We start from the raw sequence: 19337 nt of genomic DNA, 5'->3' as shown, positions 1-19337 counted from the left end.
AACCACGGGTTCGGGATTTCTCGTTCGTGAGCCATCTCACAGAGGAACGGTTTACCCCGATCTGCTCAGGCCCTCCCCCGTGGCGGACAGCATCTCGAGTCTGGACCTTGATCGGTTCGTGAGGCCGTCACATCTCAATTCTCCAGCCCAGCTGTGCCATGCTATGCCACGCCGTGCCATGCGCCCACCGTCGTCCTCGTGGGAGGAGAGATTGATGAGAGCAACCTAACCTCCACAGGCACGAGGTTGGCACGTTTGGGTCCCACGAGGCAACTCCCATGATCCCTTCGATCCAATCCCATGTCGTTCGCCACACGCCCCCCAGGTTCCCCTTCCCCCCTCTTCAGCTCCACGGAAAAGAGACCGAGAGAGAGTTTCGTCGACCTGGAAATATGGTGGTTCTCGAGCCTCAGCAAAAAGCCCATCCATGACGGAATCAAGCGTTCCGTATACAAGAGCTCCTCCAAGCAACGTTCCACACCTCAACAGCCGCGGGCTGGACTCCTCAAGGCAAAGCCCGGGTCCAGCTTAGCCCCATGCCCTTCCCCAGTTTGAACCTTGGCCTAGCTAACGAACAAGCCCTTCTAGCTTTTTTTTCCTCTCTAGCTTGAGGAGCACTCCGCCGCCGCCAAAAAGCAAAGGATCCCCTGCATGCTATCGTACGACTTCTTGGAGGTTAGGGATCTTGGACTATGTTCTCTGCCAACACGCCCTCCCCTTGACGGGGTGTTCGACAGCACAAGCCACGAGGAATCGTCGGCTTGTGGAGAAGTCGGGTTTTCACCTTTCTTTTCCCTCTTCTTTTCTTTGTCGACAATCTCTGCTCGGATGGGCGTATGTCACAGCCTGGAGGGGCGTGGGAGCAGGGCAAAGAGGCATGGAGGAGCGAGCCCATCGAGGATAAAATATCTGGGGGAGGACGCTTCTTGGATTCCGATTCTGAACCTCAGTATCTTCTCGTCTGCCTGCCTCGAGCCAAAAAGCTTCTTCCTTCTTTTTAAGCTTGCTCATCACATTCCATCCATCTATCATTGGACAGTGGCAACATTACTTCTTGAACCTAGTTCATCAACGAATACATCAATCATCTACAGCCCTCCTCAAGACAGTCGACATACTGTCTCGAGACGATCTACTGTCTAACAGTATCCTCCTCCTTCACATCAAACTTCACAATGGCCCTGTCCTACCAGCAGACCAGGCTCATCCGGGGCACCATCCCCGCCCTCACCGACCACGGCGAGCGCATCACAACCATCTTCTACCGCAACATGCTTCGTGACCATCCCGAGCTTAACGACTACTTCAACACGGTCAACCAGGCCAACGGCCGCCAGCCCCGAGCCCTTACCGCCGTCATCCTCAGCTATGCCAACAACATCAACCACATCACCGAGCTCATCCCTAAGATGGAGCGCATGTGCCACAAGCACTGCTCTCTCGGCATCAAGCCCGAGCACTACGCCATCGTAGAAAAGTATCTCATCGCCGCTTTCGCAGAGGTTCTTGGCCCCGCCATGACCCCCCAGGTGAGGGAGGCCTGGACCAAGGCCTACTGGATGCTTGCCAAGATGCTCATCGGCCGTGAGGCTCAACTGTACCGCGACTTTGGCAAGTGGCAGGGCTACCGCAAGTTCCGTATCGAGAAGAAGGTTGAGGAGTCTGATGACATCTACTCCTTCTACCTCGTCCCCGTTGACGGCAAGCGTCTTCCTCCCTTCCAGCCTGGCCAGTACGTCTCTGTCCAGGTCAGCATCGCCGAGAAGGGCTACCTCCAGTGTCGCCAGTACTCTCTGAGCGATGCTCCCCGTCCTGACTACTACCGCGTCACCGTTAAGCGGGATGAGGGCCTCCACATGACTCGCAATGGCCGATATCTCGGCGGCGGTGCCCTCAACCCTGGTGTCGTCTCCAACCTCCTCATCGACATGAAGGATGAGGGTGACATTGTCGAGCTCACCCACCCTGCCGGCGAGTTCTACCTTGACATGGCCAACACTTCCAACGTCCCCATCGTTCTCATCTCTGCTGGTGTTGGTGTTACCCCCATGATGTCCATCCTCAACACCGTCTCTGAGCGTCAGCCTCACCGTCCCGTCTCCTGGATCCATGGCTCCCGCCGCTCGGTGCCCTTCTACGACCAGGTCCGCCGCATCGCCCGCAACCGACCCAACTTCCGCTCCAACATCTTCAAGACTCACCTCGCCGAGTCTGACGTTTACGGTGTCACCTACGACCACGACTTCCGCGTTGACCTTGCCAAGGTTGACCGCGAGGACCTCTACCTGTGCCACGGCGCCACCGAGTACTACATCTGCGGCCCTGAGCAGTTCATGCTCGAGATGGCCGAGTACCTCAAATCCAAGCAGGTCGACTCGTCTCGCATGCACTTTGAGCTGTTCAGCACCGGTGACATGGAGTTCAAGGTCGACACCCTGAGCATCATCTCCAGCACCAGCGGAGGCTGCCCCGGTGGCTACAGCGCCGCCCCCAGCTCGGCCCCATCCATCAACAGCACCACGGAGCGGAAATGCCCCAGCTCCGGAGCCAGCTCCGGCCAGTGCCCCTTCTCTGCGGCATAGGCCAGCTAATGCTTGCTTACAATATTGCAATGGGATGTTAAAGCGGTGGGCTCTGGTCGGGCACCGGGGTTCTGGAGTTGGAGGGCGTTTACGGATCCGGCGCATTCTCTTTTTCACTTTGTACCAATTCTTCGGACGGATTCCCCTCTCGGACGATTCTGCGTTTCTTATGTCCTATTTCACATATATTCTTTACATACTTCTTTTTCACGGATTCAGGGGGATTGAATGACTTGGCATAACACGAAATGAGCGGGTATAAAAGCTAGAGAAGGCAAATGGCATATTGGAAAGGGTGGTGGTTGAAAAACAAAATGGGAATTAACAGAGATTTTTACGTGTAATACCAGAAGAGAACAAGGGAGATGGAAGATAACAGACAAATATCAACAAACATCCTTGAACCTAAACAATCTTTTCCTCTCTCATCTCGTTAAAAAAAAGTCAGATGCCGCGTATTAACAGGGAATATTGAATGAAGAACTCGCTGGCAGGGAATCAAGGAATCCTCCGTCTTTGCCCGATCATCGCCCAAGGCAGGGGAGGCTTGTCGAGGTGTAATTGTGAAATCAGGAGATGGGGAGTGAAATGAGAAAAACAAGCCCTAAAAGAAATAAAACAGCTCTAGAAGGAATAACGCCTGGGCCGTGAATATCCTGGGGTCTTTGTCTCGCATCACTTGTCGAGGTGGAATCTCTTCCAGTGCTTGAGCAGATTGTCATGCCGCGTAAACGTCTGACCACAGTCTGGATGGTCGCACACGACGGGTTCGGTAGCAAGGCCCTTCAAAGCTGCGAATTCTTTATGGGCGATGATGTAGTGACGGTCCATGTCTCTCTGCTCTGCCTTTGCCACTTTGCAGCTCTCGTCTGCTTCGCACCTGATGGGCCTCTTATGAGTCTTGACATGCTTGCTGTGAGCCCACGTTAGTAAGAAACTTGATGTAGAGTAATTCGTCTCTCACTTGTACTCTCGACGACCACGGCAGATGCGTCCGCATTCTTCGCATTGGTAGTCCTGTTGTGCCGCTGCGGCTGACGAGGAGCCTGCCTGCTCGTCTAACTCCCAGTTCAGCTCGTCTATGTTTCGAATCCAATCAGAGGTAGAAAAAAACGTACCATAATCGGCATCTTGGTAAGCAGGATCCGCGGCATAATAGCCCTGGGCAGCAGAGGAGGAGCTGGCATCCTGATTGATCCAGAGGTCGTTGGGGTTGACAGTTGCTGGCTGCTGCTGCCACTGTGCATAGCTACCTGGGTAGATAAGGTTAAGCTGGGGGTTTCATATGTTTCAGAGGGTGTTTCTGACTTACTTGGGCCTGCTTGGGCGTAGTCTTGAGTGTATGCTGTATAAGAGGGGTCTGTCAGGCTGGGGTCGATGGGTATCTCGTCATCCTGGGGTTGGCTGGAGCTGCTGGATTTCTTGTGTTTGTGAGATCGGTGGCCTTTTCCTTTTGGAGACATGGTAGAAGAATTTGTATGCTTTCAAGATGTTATTTGTATGCTTTCAAGATGTTATGAGAGTATAGATGAATGGATCTTTGAGTAGGTAAGGAGCCAGTTGAGTGAGCAAATGCTATTGTATCTGTTTAACAAGATCTATCCGCGTCAACTTCATCATAAAGCACCCAATTTATACTAAGCTCGTCTACTCTGACAGGTTGCCTCTGGAGGCCGACCTGGGGCCGGCCACCATTGTTCCCCGTTTCAAAGTGCATCGCCATGTTGTCGTCGCAACTGTCGAGATACCAACATGCGATGCACAAACTAGACAGAAAATCAAGACCGGTATGTTCCAAAGCACGCGAGAGCGGGTACTCCATCTCATGCAGCAGTTCGCCTCGTTGCCTGACGGGGGGGGGGGGCCGGGCGGCCCAAAATGGAGGCCAGGTGTTGGTCCAGTTTTAGTGATGGGGGGAAAGAGGCTGAGTAGAGGAACCGCGGAAGTGATAAAAGAAGACCATAAAGGTCCAATTAAAAAGGGAAAAATGAATCTGCGAGCAGAGAAATAAGGCAACCAGGTCTAAGTAGGGGGCCGGCCACACCCCGCATGATGATGGGCCTCCCAGGTCGGCCTCCAGCATTAGTGAGGCTTGGGCGAGGCGGGTGGTGATGGGAGGCCAGGGCCTTGAAAGAGGGAACCAGGAATTGAGGATTTTGCGTCATTGTTGGACTTGTATAAAGGAGGGTGTTGTGTTCGTGATGTTTGAGCCCTACAATCAAGTCGAACGAGTCACTTACACGAGTTAACAATACCGTTTTACCAATTCATCCACAGAATACATGTTTACCACAATGACATCAAGTACGAATTGGGTTCAACTCACTGTCGAATCACAATTGACATCCTTTAGACGCTCTAGTCCTCTTCAAACCCAAACAGAAGCGCCGCTTCTACGAGCCCATCGTGCTCTTCAAGGCCCTCACAGAGATCACTCACGAGGAAGGCTCCCTAGGTCTCCCCGAGGCTCCACCCAGACCGCGGACAGAGGAACAAAGATTCCACCAGTTTGTCCACAAACTCGCCGGCGTCTGCGACAGCACCAGGGGCGGAAAGACAGTCACTTCGTTTGCTGTCCTTGAGCATGAGGATAGGTTCGTCTACGTCTTTGGGTGTAACCAGGTGTGCAGTCTGGACTTGATCAAGACACAAAAGTTTGTGACTGAGTTATTGGAGACCTTGTCTGGCTTTCATCAGCTTGATGAAACTGCTCAGGGTCCGGTGAGGAGGGCTGTCTTGGAGATGATCTTGGCGTTTAATATGCCGAGGTTGGACATTTATCTCAAGAGCCTTAAGGGGCAGTTAGAAGAGTGTCTAGAGTTCTGTGGGCGCCAAACAGATCAAAGCGGTGAGTTGGATGACGTTCTGGGACAGCGGAGAGTTAACTGGCCGTAGTAGCTACCGCGGTTGGAGCAGGCCTCAAAGTCTTGGGTGACGCCATCGCAGACATTGCATTCAAGAGACTAGATGAAAGCGAATGCAAGTATACAGAAATCACCGTTCAAGCTGTTCTAACCTAGAGCTTCTAGACCTCCCATCATACAATCGCTTCCTGCAAGCTCTCGACGTCTTCTTAACCCCCCAAACCAAGGCATTTGTTGACGAACGTGCCCTGAGAGGACGCATCCAAGACGGGAGAAGCTTCGAGTGCTGGTCTGAGCTGAGACACAACCTCTCTCGTCTTCGAAACTACCAAACCGCGGTGCAGAACCTCATCGACACGGAAAAGGAGTGGCCGGAGTTGTTCCAGGAAGTCGAGGTGATACCCATCTCATCGAGCAAAGCGGATCCCAACCCCCTCGGCAGGAAGAGTGGGGCCGCCGATGCTATCATCGGTCGTATGGAGGACGAAAACGCCAAGAGAGAGAGGTATCTCGGGGTTGCTCTGGAATTACAGCGGATGCAGTTTGATGATCGCATCCAGAAGCAGTGCCAATTGGACAGCTTCACGCCCTTTGTGCACTCCGAAATACTCGTCCTTGAATGGGTAATGTCTAATGCTTCTAGACTGGAGCTTGGCTTTTTCCATGGATGGAAGTACATTGGGAGTAGCAAGGGAGCCTGCAGGTTGTGCCACTACTACTTCGAAACGCCAGGTCAACACGGCGGTATCAAGACACGGTCCAGCCACGGGAATCTTTACGTCAACTGGAGGTTTCCTGACTTGTACGAAGAAGACGGGCCAGAGGGGAAAGCACGCCGGCAGGAGATCTTTAACTGGATGATGAACAGGGTGCGAGACGATGCGTTCCAGACAATGGAGAGCAGGGCGTCGACTGGAAAGAGGCACGACTCTAGCACGCATACTCTCATGTCAGTGCGGCATACTGATGCGCAGACAGATGTGGGAGCTCGTGATTTAGCTGATGTGGATGAGTTGGGAGAGCAGCTTGAGAGGGGTCTCAACTTGGATGACTCCCCCACGACTGACAGCCCAGAAGACTCGGGATCAGATGACGATGAAGAAGGTGGTACCAGTCTCTTCTGACGTTGCTTCACAAGGGGAGGGAAAGAAGTCTCATTTTATATGCTGTATTTAGTGTCCTCGTTTCTCATGTTTCGTGTATAAGTGTTCTTCCGCATCTACCAAGCCGCTGTTTAATGATCATTCCTCTTGTGCCAGGGAGCAGTCGCCTCCAAAAGATCCTTGTGAAGCTGGCTGTCACCGCTAACGTTGTAGAGATCATCAATGACCTGGTTGCGCTGCATAAAGATGAGGAAGCCAGCCCAGACAAAGTCGGCGTAGCTGGGAGTCTTGCCCAGGAAGAAGGGTCCCTCCGAGTTCTCCTTGAGAAGAGCCTCGACCTCTGCGATGACGGGCTTGGCAGCGTCCCAGGCAATCTGGCCACCCTTTTCCTTGTTGAGCTGGTCAAGTGGCATACCGGCCAGCTTGGACCGGGTCTCGTGCCAGTAGGGAACACTCTCTTCGTTCAGCAACCGCTCGGGGACGGTGGTGAAGTAGATAGGTCGAAGGGGTCCCATGATACGGGGCATGATCTCCTCCAGCTTAGCCAAGATAGGTGAGTCAAGGTGGATTGAAGGCTCAGGGTGCTCCTTTTCCACACGCTCAACAATCTTGCGCGAGTCCATGAGATAAGTTCCATCAGGGAACTTGACGGTAGGAATAGTCCATGTTCCTGTCGCCTCGTTGGCCGAGACGCTATTGCGGGGGTTAGTCAATTGATGGGCAGACATGGTGGACAGCAACGCACTGGGGTTCCAAGGTGGGCTTGATGTTTGGGTACTCGAGCTATTGAGGGTTAGTAAAGCAATTCGCTTTTAATTGAGGTTTTATCTCACCCATTCAGTCTTGTAATCGATGCCCTTGAAGTTGAGGAGGAAGCGAGCTACCGGGTCAGTACTTCACTCTAGACTAGGGGCTGGGCATCTCACTCTTCCATGGGTTCAAAGACCAGGCAGCACGAGGAGCCTTGCTAGGAAGGTCAAACAAGACAGTCTGATCAGAAGACATGATTTCCGTGTACAACAAAAGTTGGTGACGATGAGAAAAAGAATGAAGTTGTAGAAATGGCGGGGACCTCAGGTCATGATCTTTAGAGGCGTAGAGGGGCAGGTGGGGTCAGTGTCATCATAAACGCCCTTTTGCCGGGGCAGCTTCGGCCAATCAAACTAAACGAAATTGTCTCTGTCAATTAACCACCAATTACTACATGACGATAAATACCCCAAGCTATCAAGGTCCACTGGCTGTCTTTGGAATCATTGTTAAGACGTGGAGTCATTATTGTGAATGCCTCGTCTTGTTCTAGCTCTGTGGTTCTGGACTTGTGGTTTATCTACAAGATCTGACTTGTGCAGCTCCTAACCTCGGCTCGTCTCGGATCACCATCTTCGAGCAGAGATGAGAAGGTCAGACACGAGAAGGTCCGAAGATACGGCTCATGATGTTTATTTGTATCGAGTTTAGAGGTTGTAGTTGTCTTCTTGGTTGCTATCACTGATTTTCACTCTCTGCGGTTGAGAGGAAGGCATTCGAACGGAGACTTCCTCACTCGTTGAACACTCATCGAAAGGCGGTGACAGGTTATTGGACCAGACCAACTCGGTCGAAATGTCCCATGCCAGTCCTGAGCCTCCTGTTGAAAAGGAATCACCAAGCCCCTCCGTTCATAATGGAGACGGGGGAAGGTTGACAGTTGAGCCCAAAAGCCAGCGTGGTTCCTCAAAGGAAAAGAAAAAATCCGAAAGGAAATAGAATATACACACCTACATAAACAGTATGAAAGTGAAGAATCAGCAGCAGAAATTGGCTGAAACTACCCCCCGAAGGAATATCTGCCTCAGTTGCAGAGGATGAACCCGACCATGAACTTGGTCTAGGTTGAATCCACGTCGCGGGTGTGTTCGTCCTCACCAGGTAGTGCTTGACTTTAAAACATGAATTTAGGAACTGGCCTGCATTACTTGTAATATTTTTCATCGTATCGAAAAAAAAAAATCGAGTTCAAAAGTAATCAATTCAAGAGCCAGCGAGTCAAAGACCAAAGCAGTGCTACACACGATAAGTTCTCGGGAAAACGATGCAAACGGCCTGAGAAGAAAAGTTAGACATGAATCGAATAGATGCCATGATCGCTTACATGAACTCCAAATTTTGGTATCCAAGCTCCAACTTTGCTCGATTTCTAGCTTAGTGAAGTTGAGAAAAAGGCCAACCTGTCACAAAGACGAAAGTGATCGGCTATTCTGGTCATGGATTAGAAGACAATCTTGCCGTCTAGTGAGTGAAATAAGACAAACGATGGCCTCACTCAGCTGGTCGTAGAAGATGCTGATGATGTCGAGTTACCCCATCCGCTCAAGGGAGACCATGAGGCCGTCAAAGTGCGAGATGGAGAGAACAAAGCCTTGCCTTTGATCAAGGCGAGAGATCATAGTCTTGCAGGCCAAGGTTAAACGTTTGGTCTCTCATCATTTTGGAAAAGAAGTGTTTGGCCAGTATAAGACTAAAGAAGGGAATATGCAGTTTGATTATTGTCTGTTGAATGGCAATCATTTTGACTTTCCCACTGATGTAGAAACTCCTTATAGACACACTGACTTGGTCTTGTTTCCCACCCCCTTTGACTCATTCAAATCAAGTTTCAGCCACTATTCGCAGTTCGCATCAAAAACTCTTCAAAACATGATCTAATCCAGTCCACTCAACAAAAGTCCCATCCCTCTCCCTGCAGCTCGAATTTCAGCCCTTCCGCCAAGAACGATAAAACAGCGCGACCGCTACTCTCATCTCGCAACGGAACCACTCCGCGCAGAATAGCGTCCATCATGGCATGTAGTTGAAACCTTTTTTCGATCAACAATCACGGTAGTATTTGAGAGTTGAATGGAGTTTTTACCAAAATGGGAAATTCTTTTGCGAGCTCGTGCAGGGTTACATGACAACATCCCTGACACCTGCGTAAGCCCACTCCGTAGATCAACTCCAGTTGACGAATAGCAAAAGAGTATTGTGCGTCGACTCCAATTGGTGCTTTTAGGCGCTTCTGCTTATGTGGTTTTGTGTTTCTGCCTTGGTCTCTCATCTCTCTTTTCCTTGATCGATATACAAAGCGAACGCTGCCCCGTACCATCGAGACTACTGCAAAGACCTTTTTTTTTTTCTTTCTTGCTTTGCCGCAGTTTACGCCATGTCTGATAAGGACACTAGGGTTTCGTCGCCTGGCGGTGCGCCACCTTCGTACAACGCTGCGACTGGTGGCTATGATGAGAAGCCGACTCAAGCGCAACGTCAACCACAACGGCATGTGACATGTGTAGTAGGCAAAATCTAGCTAGTGCTAACGTGAGTAACAGAGTTGTGAATACCTTCATCGATGATGGTGGACTACCCGAGGTTGTCACACAAGACCACATCGCCAAGGACATGGGATACGACGCCCCAATCCCAGTAAACCCAGATCCAACACCCATGACGCAGCTATACGAAACAACAGCAACAGTGACACCGCTGCACCTCCTAGGAGATCAGTCAGACACTGTGGACTGTCCGTTCTGCAGACACCGCGTGGAAACCCACGTCAAGAAGAACCCCTCGATGCGAACACAGTGAGATCCTTCTTTCACAGTTGAGACATGATGAAAACTAACATGATTTGATAGCATCACGGCAACAGCTCTTGGAATCACAACTATTGGCGGAGCCGTTGCGCCATACGCCATGGGCTGGAACAGCCATATCAGCCACTACTGCACAAACTGCAACCGCAAAGTGGCGTACAGACGATACGGAACGCACGAAATGAAGCCTCTGGGGACTCCTGATCATCTGAGGGAGGTTTCGAGGTATCCAGCTATAGCTTCACCAGCTCAGGCTTGGGGCCCGGGAACACCGCCTCCAGGCAGGTAAACAACCTGGAGCTTCTGCTTTTATCGTGTTAGCGTGAGATGTACGTTTATTTAGGCCTGGTTTGCTTGAGACTGCTATCTGGGTCACTGTTTTGATATTCTATGGGCTTCAGGGGTTTCAGGAGGCAGACAATCAATCTTTCCTTTTCACGTTTTTGGATGTATACAGAAGCCTCGGTCATTCTAGCTTCTGTGAAGAATCTCATCTTTACCTACGTATAATAACTTCAAATTTAAATCACCACCAACAGATGCACCCCTGCTCATGCTTTTTGCCAAAACACCAAAAACCGGCCGTGACAAGATGTCCAACCCCTCCCTCTAGGTACCCAGAAAATCACCCAAGACTCCTCATAAAATGCATATCAGCACCCGCTGCTGACTCTAAACCCCTCCCTAACCCTCTCTACTAAGACATCCGTGTCGCTCTCTTGGAGCTGCGTTCGGATCTTTTCAATGTCTTGGAACGCCTTGCTCGACTTGAGACTCAACAGGCTGCTGGCTCTTACAAACTGGGCGTGGACCCAGTCTTTCTGCCCCGGCCTTAGAGCCTCAGCGAGAAAAGAGCCGTGATCTTCAGTACAGAGTGCGAGGACGTTGCTCAGGGTGTTAATGGCATGCCACGCCCCGTATGCGACCGCAGAGGCCCTGTGCGCCTCAACCGTGATGTAATTGTCGCTCGTCATAAAGTTGACGAATCTCTCGTCCCAGGGTTCGAGGTTGTGGTAGCTCGGGTGGATGATTTTCGAGTTTGTCAGTTCCAACACTGTGGGCCGGACCGTCTGGTTGCCTAGATAAAATGGGATGCTATTGCATATCGAGTCGACCATGTCCTGCACTTCGTCCTCGGCGTTACAGATGAGCTCCACCTGCGTGTCCGAGTCTTCCTCCCTGGGCAGCATCGTGTCGAGTATCGAGTCCGGGGCCAGCTGGAGGATCGACAGCTTCATCTTGAGCAGGAGCAGCCTGTAGCCCCTCCAGGTGTTGGAGATGCTTGCGACTTGCACCGACGGGTACACATCGCAACCGTCGAGGTACGTTGGTATGTGAGGAGTGACGTCCTGTACCTGGTTAAGCCTCAGGGCGTGGAAATGCCTTGGCAGATGCTCTAGCCAGCCAAGCAAACGCGCTTCGACAGCTTTAATGTCGAACCACAGGGTACCAATGTCCACGTGTGAAGTGGAAACGGGGTCGCTGCCGCAAAACATGCCGCGGAAACTGTATTGCAGATTCGCGATCGAGATGCCGATAAAGTCAAGCGTGGAGCTCGAGTTGAGCGAGGTGGAGGGGTGCTGCAGGACCCAGGATTGTATATGAGCCGGGAACCGCTTCTTTGTACGCAGGGCATACGACACTTCGAGATGCAGGACGTAGCACAGCATATGGTTGCCGATGGCCATTCCAGCAGCTCGAGGCTCCTGGCTCATCATCAGGGCCACGGCACCATCGTGGTGAACCCGGCTCGCCTTGTTGAGACTGTGCACGGCAAAGAGGTTCTCGTAGAATTGCAGGACGAGGGCAGCAAGAGTGGTCGCCTGACAGTTCCTCTCGTCCTTGTCTTTAACGGCCAAGCGAAGGCGGGCCAAAGCATCGGCGTAGGGCTGATGGGGTTGGGCAAAATTGATGTCCTTGTTGCGCCACATGCCGTGCAACCTCGTCGCAACGGCCGTGACAGCCATGTAGGCGGCCGAGGTGGGACGCTCCGACGAGATCACAGGGGCCAAGACCTCAAAGAAACCCCGGGCGGAGCTGAGGCTGCGTCCCGTGCCAGCCCAGTTGGTGAGGAAGAAGCCCAGGGCGACGTCTGTCTCCGGGGGGTCCAGCACCTGCGACACCAGACTCACCGGCTTCGGGGTGATGGCGCGGCAGGTGGGCGTCTTCTTGCGAGACTTTTGACGCGTGTCGGTCGTCTGGACCTTGAACTTGAGCTTGACGGGCTTTGTATGATAGCCTCCGCATTCTCTGCCAATGCGGATGCATCGCTGGCAAGCAGGCTTGCCCTCGTCGCACTTGACTCGTCGCTGCTTGCAGGTATGGCAGCCCTTGGAGGGGCCGAGGTTGACCATGGTGGCTGCTTTGCTAGTGTTTGCGGGACGGCGGCGGGCTTGCTTGTTGGAGATGTACCATTGATTGTCTCGTGTTGTGTTGCCTTGTCTCGTCTTGGTGAAATGTCGCGGCCGACAGATGCAGTAGCGATTTTGCGACCACCAACACTTATACCAGTCAGCGACAGGACAGCCACGGGCATTTTTACATGGATACAAGATTGCCCCAGACGAGAGAGACCAGACCAGGCCCTACCGGGCTGATGAGCCGTTTCAGCCCAGGAGCCGGCGACTCGGCGTGTCCTGCAGGCCTGGGGCTCCGTGATGTGCGTGCTGTGCTGTGCTGTTGGCTGTTGGTCAGCCTAGCCTGTGAGAAACGGCCCCGTTGAATCGTGGGGCTCGGGAGGGGAGTCAAGAGTGCAAGTTTCGGAGGCAGGGTGGTAGTTTTGGACCGAGGCCGAAGCCCTGGTCCTGACTGGGCTGGAAAGGGGCGATTAGACGCGATCGATGGGTAGATCCAAGGAAGGGCGCTTGTTGAGTCTGATGCATCATGGAAAAGGCGGGCATGAAAAGGCGGAGTCTTGCTGCTGCTTGCTTGTGCTTGCTCCGCCACTCAGCCCTGCCTTCCCTGCCAGGTGCTCCTGCCCTGTTGTCCTGTGCTGCGCCGATGGAAATTGCTAAAGGAAATCGCCCATCCAATGCCCCTGCCTTGTGGGGAACTCGATGATGCCGCGATCGGACGTATACCTAAACTAAGCGACCCGTAACTGTAGATCCCAGGTAAGAATCAGAACATGGAGTGCCCCAGGATAAGCAGCTACACTCCTCCGATATGTATCGGCTGCGGCTACAGTTACGGTCGACGAATCCGAGCGCGAGTCTGCTTTACTACCGGTAGGGCTGGGCTGTCTGGCCACGCACCCTGGCCAGCCTTATACACCCCTGTCCACTGCCTAACCCGTACATTACACTAACTAATGCAACATACTCTATCCACCGCACCTACATACGGACCCTTTCCGCTTTTCTTGGCCGTCCGTTTGTCGTGACAAGATGGGAATTCGCACTCTACCCAATCCCAGTCTTGCCGTATCAAAAGTCCTTTCCTCGCATCTGGTGGAGCGGAACGGCCGTTTACTTGTAAAGGAGCAACCTCCGGCGCTAGCTTTACGTCAAAAGCATTGCCATCACTTCATGTTGTTTCTGTCGACTCAGGAATCCGCCCAGTTTCGTGTCTCCATGAATCGCTAACCCACAGTTGCAAGGGGGCGTGGTAAGAAACATTCCGAATAAACAGCAAATAGCCATTGATCCAATTCTGCCTGTCTTGGCCTGGCCAATAGGCAGGCCCTGACACGGACGCAACTGGTCCACGGCCCTGCCACATCTGCTCCAAAGTTGGTGATCGGGTACAACACCCTGACCTGACATCAGGATATACGCGGATATAGCCACCAGAGGCGGAATCATGGCTGAATCCATACATATCACCCCTGCCAGCTGCACTCCGGGACCTTTCAGAGTTTCCAGCGACCGGGTAAGGGGCTGAGATATGGTCAAACTTTCAACAGCATGGCTAGGATAACGCGACATAGGTGTGAATGAATTGTTTACTTGAATCTTGCTGAGCACAAATGACAACACCACGCAGAAATTAAGAACGCAAACTACCAAATGTTAATGTCAGCCTATAGTGTATCGAGCGGAAGACCGTGGTGCAGAAAAGACATGGAGTCTCATAGAATACACTCGAAACAACCACCAAAACCAAGACCCCCTCTCCACTCATTTTTGACAACACATGCCGCTCATCTATACATCCCGCCCCTCAGGGGTGCCGGCGTCAAACCCCCATGGGGCAAGATGGACGCCCAGTCTCTCTCACCTCCGGACCTGGGCGGTTCATCGGCTATGAGCCCGAAATGCAGCCTCCCCGAGAGACAGTTCCCCCGAGGCTCCGGGCACCCCTTGTCCGTCTGCACGAAAAAGGACTTTTGTCTACCAACAACAAAACATCAAATCCTATTCCTGTCTCGCGTGGCCAATGCTGCCCTATCAGTAGGATTCCCATCGTGATATTAAGGAGTCCCTGTCAGCCCACGAGGCGGCATTGTAGAGTGCTGACATATGACAGACCGGTAGTCAGTTTCTCTTTCTGCAACTCTCCGTCGGAGATTTAGACTATATAGGAAGAGTCTGGAAGGTTGGAGTAGGTGTTTCACGGCAAAGGATTCATGGCCACGGCGTGAAGCCCATATATAGCCTCTAAGCCTCGCCGGCTGACGTGAGTGAGACTGCATGTCGTCATCGGCGAGATTTGTGATGATTGAATACTTCAAAGAACTTTGCAAAAGGATATCATCACCGACATTTATGGCTTCGCAAACCAGTTACCTCAAAGAGTTGGCCGATGTGATAGCCCGAGTTGAGGCTGTGAATAGCATCAAGAATAGTATCACATCTCAATGTTGGAGAATTGCAGAGACCTATATTCGCTTGTTTGATATATGAGTTATATTCGAAGACAGGCAACCTTATAGCATATTAACTTTCAACATGACCGTTGACTGCATGCTCGGGAGGCTCTTGTGCAACCTGACAGAAAATAGACTCGAGAACGTTAGCAAACTCTGAATCTATGCTTACCTTTTCTATGTGCAGACTCGATACGAACAGCTCACCCTCCCCGTCTCTCAACAGCCCATGATCATCTTCCTATCAAGCCAAGCCGGCACTCGGATCCTGCCAAATTCAAAGGGGATCAAGACATCGAGCGTCTAAACGACCAAAAGGGGCATAGCAGGTGCAGGATCGCCAACACGGTCTGGCATGGGCCCCTGACCCTGCCAAATACTGGACCCAGTTTAGGTGGTAACCCGCCTGGCCCGAGTGAGGAGGCAGGGAGGCAAGGCCCCCTGTCGTACAAACGGCCCACTGGGTCGATCGAGGGGTTTCGTGTGATTGCGAGGTGATCGGGAAGTCGTCCACGTCGGCTTCGATTTTTTCCAACTTGGGAGTGATGTGATGAAGATCCTGCGGAGGATCCGTGAAGGAAGGACTTTTGTATAGGAGATGGGTAGTCAAGATGAAGTACTCGGAGTGACATTACCTCGGTTATCACGGTATCGTTTCGCCACCTATACTAGCCGCAAGACGTCCGTTTGACAAAGATGAAACCTTCAATCTTCCTCACATCTTTTTGTCTTATGAGATCTACCATGTCAGCAGCAGCAGCTCCTGAATCACCTTGTGGCACTGAGATGCTCGACCAGGAGCACGCAAAGCAAATCACCGAGAACTTCTTCGGCGTCTGGCACGGTGACTACTCACTCGCCGACAAGACATTTGATCCCAATGTTTTCCTCGTTTCCGATCGCATGCCTACCGGAAAAGGCAGTGAGCCGTTAAGGATCGAGGGCAAAAATGCAATGGTGGCCTTTGTGAAGCGGTGCAGAGAAGGCTGGAAGGAGTACAAAGTTGAGCTGCTCCAGTTCATCAGCGACCAGAACAAGATTTCCATTCAATGAAAGATGAATGGCACAACTGGTGAAAATATGAGGATCAAGACGTAAGAGCCTTGGCAATTGCTGCCTTATGTTGATCTTTCGCTGACCAACTGTCATTTGTAGGCCTCTGAAGCCAAACTCCAAGGTCAGCTTCAAGGGAATCGATTTCATCATTCTTGACGAATGCTCAGGGCTGATTAAAGAGATCAACATAGCACAAGACCTCATCACTTTCTTTCATGAACTCGAACTTGGCCATGTTTCGGTTTAGGACGGCCCTCTATTAGAGCTTCTTGAAGCAAGGGATAGGTATTTGTTTCTAATTTTTTCTTCTCAATTCACATCCATACAGGTTTCAATACTACCTTCTTCTGTGTGCCGTAATTGCTTACCGTTGATTTCCTTTGTCGATTTGTGAGCTGTAGACAAACCTTCAGTTTCCAAGGGGCCGGGTACCGCATCCGTGAGCAATCAAGATTCTGTCTTTTTGGTCGGCGGATTTTAATCTGTACAAGGTCGCACCTAGTGGTAAAGAGATTGAACCCATGGCAATCCAAGAGTAAGTAAGCATGCTATACCCCTTGGCTGAGCCTGCTAACCTGCCTGTTTAGTAGGCTTGTCAGATCTTTAATCAATCTCTAAGTGGAGTATGATCGACGACACCCTCACCATGAGCTTGGGCCCACCAATGACAGGTTTAGGGCCCGGATCGGCCCGTGAAAGTCAATCCCGATCGGGTAGGCTTTGAGGTGTAGATGAATACTGATAGATGTTTTCTTCTAGGCTTCGAATCTTTCGTTTTATGAGCTTCCAAGACCATCAAGGGCCACTGATGAGCTGCCCTGCCAAGATTTCTGTCCTCGCTAACCCTTGTCTCCGGAAGTGCTCCAACCAGGCGGTGGGCCATGTGAAAGTCTGCTGTTTTGCCTGAATCTCATTCCATCGAAGCGAGTTGTAACATTAACAGAACTCAACATGCCAATTGATATACCGGATTAGCGATAGGCAACATGTATCTCATCTCAGGTTATTATACAAGAATATATCGAAGGCCTGCCTGAGGAACATGACCTGATAAGGAAATGTGGGTCCGCCAGGAACCAGAAAAAGTCGCAGCTGAAAATCCAGGGTCCATCCCCAACACCAAAATTGGAGCCTCAACGTCTTTTCATCAACCGTCAAACCAACATCACCACCCGCCATGGCCGACCCAATTGAGCACCACGATATCCTAGTTCTGGGCGCCGGCCTCTCGGGCATCAACACCGGTCGCGTCCTCCGCCAGCAGCTTCCCCACCGCTCCTTCACCATCCTCGAGGCTCAGGAGGCCGTCGGCGGCACATGGCGCTTCTTCCGCTACCCCGGGTTCCGATCCGACTCGTTCATGACCTCGTTCGGATTCTCATGGCATCAATGGAAGCACAGGCACAAGATGGCTCAGGCCGGAGAGATTGTTGAATATCTGGAGGAGGCTGTCGATGCTGCTGGCCTGAGGGACAAGATTCGCTTCCGTCACAAGATGGTGGGGTGTGAGTGGAGGACAGATGAGCAACAGTGGAGGGTCGAGGTTGATGTTGAGGGCGAGCGCAAGGTGTTTTCTGCCAACTTTGTCATCAGCTGCGTGGGATACTACTCGTATGACAAGGCAATGGAGGCTACGATCCCTGGCATCGAGGACTTTGGTGGACAGGTTGTACACCCCCAATGGTGGCCTGAGGATCTCGACTATTCCAACAAGCGTGTTGTAGTTATTGGATCAGGGGCAACCGCCATCACAATTGTCCCTTCGCTCGCTGAGAAGGCGAGCATGGTCACCATGCTCCAGCGCAGTCCATCCTTTGTCGTATCCCGGACCACCACCTCAGGCGCCGACAACTTCCTGAGACGCTATTTCCCTTCAGTGCTGGCGTACTGGTTCATCTACTGGAAAGATGTGGTTTGGGAGCTCTTCATCACCCAGGTGATGCTCAACTTCCCAGACAAGGCGCGAAAGGTCGTCATGGACTCGATGAGGGAGGCTCTGCCCAAGAGTGTCGACGTTGACGTCCACTTCAATCCCAGCTACAATCCGTTTCAGCAACGACTCTGCATGTGTCCGGAGGGAGACTTCTTCAAGGCCTTCCACAGGGACAACTGCCAGGTCGTGACTGATGTGATCGAGACGGTGACTAAGGATGGCATTCTGCTCAAGTCTGGTCAGAAGCTGGAAGCCGACATCATCATCACTGCGACAGGACTTTACTTTCAGCTTTTTAGCGGCGTGAAGCCCCTGGTGGACGGTCAACCCATCAACCCTGGGTCACAGTACGCGTGGCGGGGCTGCATGATCGAGTCTCTCCCCAACATGGCGTTCGTGATGGGCTACGTGACAACATCCTGGACTCCCGGTGCAGACCTGATGACTAAAATCGTGACTCGTGTCATCAAGCAGATGGAGAAGACGGGCTCGACGAGCGTGATGCCCGTGATGGAGGACCGAGAGGGCAAGCCGAAGAACCTGCTCGTCAGCGCGACGAGCAACTACTTCACCAAGGCGGCGGACAGGATGCCCAAGGTGACGGGCGAGGCGCCATGGTACGGGCGAGTGAACTTGGGCATTGACTGGTTGGCATGGATGTTTGGTAACGTCACCACGGGGCTGCTTTATGGCAGTGCTCAGGGTAAGAAGGATTCATAGCGGTGTTTGACGATAGAGAAGCATAGAGCATGCTACGGCTGATAATGAATGGGTTATGACTGGATTAGATTATAAGCAAACAGGAATTATATTGTTTTGGCCTTTCATCCCAACTTTAGTGCTAGTGTGCTACCATGACTACACGACTGGATGAAAGAGGGAACGACAATTCACCATAGCAAACAATTTATTCCCTTAATCCAATGTCAATTTCCAAAGGCACAAAAACAAGGCTCCAGCCAAAGTGAAGCGCCACTAGTTGATCAGGCTGGAGGTTCCGTCAGCCGCCTCCTGCTTGTCTGAAAGGGTGGGAGGATATGCATTAGCCAGAGTCCAGACTGCGCCATTCACCACTTGGTATTTTGTGGCCAGCTTTGAAGAAACTGACCGAAGAATCTCTTTTCTCTTTAGAATAAGACAGGTCTTCTGGAATGCTCAAGTGTTCATCTGATCCAACGACTCCATTTAGCCTAGGCACGCGGGGAAATCTCCGAATGCAAAGAGAATAAACTTGGATCCCCACTACCGAACACCCGGTCCATTTAACTCATCTCTTTTCTCTTCAGCAAAAGCTCATGACCCGCCCGGGGACGGCTGGTCAAGCCCCCCGGTCTGTTGGTCTTGTCTGTCGTCACATTGAACCCCCACTCATCACAGG

The 19337-nt window shown here is 51.9% G+C and overlaps 6 protein-coding genes across 6 annotated transcripts; 3 read left to right on the top strand and 3 right to left on the bottom strand.

Moving 5' to 3' along the window:
- Positions 1-998: 998 nt before the first annotated feature.
- Positions 999-3015, top strand: NECHADRAFT_65884 (uncharacterized protein). The gene has a single exon (XM_003054507.1). It carries the CDS (start codon positions 1176-1178, stop codon positions 2580-2582), a length of 1407 nt encoding a protein of 468 aa, XP_003054553.1. The 5' UTR covers positions 999-1175; the 3' UTR covers positions 2583-3015.
- A 527-nt stretch (positions 3016-3542) lies between these two features.
- NECHADRAFT_75392 (uncharacterized protein) lies at positions 3543-4045 on the bottom strand (the record flags this gene model as incomplete). Its single annotated transcript, XM_003053796.1, has 3 exons — positions 3543-3661; positions 3701-3835; positions 3895-4045. The coding sequence occupies 3 exons, from the start codon at positions 4043-4045 to the stop codon at positions 3543-3545; spliced, it is 405 nt and encodes a 134-aa protein (XP_003053842.1).
- Positions 4046-4876: 831 nt separating this feature from the next.
- NECHADRAFT_75391 (uncharacterized protein) lies at positions 4877-6570 on the top strand (the record flags this gene model as incomplete). Its single annotated transcript, XM_003054506.1, has 3 exons — positions 4877-4886; positions 4936-5430; positions 5603-6570. 3 exons carry the CDS (start codon positions 4877-4879, stop codon positions 6568-6570), a joined length of 1473 nt encoding a protein of 490 aa, XP_003054552.1.
- An 18-nt stretch (positions 6571-6588) lies between these two features.
- Positions 6589-7562, bottom strand: NECHADRAFT_102396 (uncharacterized protein). Its single transcript, XM_003053795.1, has 4 exons — positions 7476-7562; positions 7383-7429; positions 7295-7332; positions 6589-7242 (listed from the first exon to the last, which is right to left on the bottom strand). Exons 1-4 carry the CDS (start codon positions 7552-7554, stop codon positions 6681-6683), a joined length of 726 nt encoding a protein of 241 aa, XP_003053841.1. The 5' UTR covers positions 7555-7562; the 3' UTR covers positions 6589-6680.
- A 3254-nt stretch (positions 7563-10816) lies between these two features.
- On the bottom strand, positions 10817-12517 carry NECHADRAFT_75389 (uncharacterized protein; the record flags this gene model as incomplete). The annotated part of the gene is made up of 1 exon (XM_003053794.1): positions 10817-12517. The coding sequence occupies one exon, from the start codon at positions 12515-12517 to the stop codon at positions 10817-10819; it is 1701 nt and encodes a 566-aa protein (XP_003053840.1).
- A 4686-nt stretch (positions 12518-17203) lies between these two features.
- Positions 17204-18679, top strand: NECHADRAFT_30942 (uncharacterized protein; the record flags this gene model as incomplete). The annotated part of the gene is made up of 2 exons (XM_003054505.1): positions 17204-18093; positions 18130-18679. The coding sequence occupies 2 exons, from the start codon at positions 17204-17206 to the stop codon at positions 18677-18679; spliced, it is 1440 nt and encodes a 479-aa protein (XP_003054551.1).
- Between the last annotated feature and the right edge of the window lie 658 nt (positions 18680-19337).

The sequence above is a fragment of the Fusarium vanettenii genome (genome assembly GCF_000151355.1).
Source record: "Fusarium vanettenii 77-13-4 chromosome 1 genomic scaffold NECHAsca_1_chr1_3_0, whole genome shotgun sequence".
Classification (NCBI taxonomy): Eukaryota; Fungi; Ascomycota; class Sordariomycetes; order Hypocreales; family Nectriaceae; genus Fusarium; species Fusarium vanettenii.
This window is presented reverse-complemented; position numbering and strand designations above follow the sequence as displayed.

Excerpts from the sequence above, each read along its gene's own strand:
- NECHADRAFT_102396 (XM_003053795.1), bottom strand. The coding sequence starts at position 7,554 with ATGTCTTCTGATCAGACTGTCTTGTTTGACCTTCCTAGCAAGGCTCCT. Across the intron at positions 7,430-7,475 it reads GTCTTTGAACCCATGGAAGA|CTCGCTTCCTCCTCAACTTC; the intron begins GTGAGATGCCCA and ends CTGACCCGGTAG. Across the intron at positions 7,333-7,382 it reads TCGATTACAAGACTGAATGG|CTCGAGTACCCAAACATCAA; the intron begins GTGAGATAAAAC and ends AACCCTCAATAG.
- NECHADRAFT_65884 (XM_003054507.1), top strand. The coding sequence starts at position 1,176 with ATGGCCCTGTCCTACCAGCAGACCAGGCTCATCCGGGGCACCATCCCC.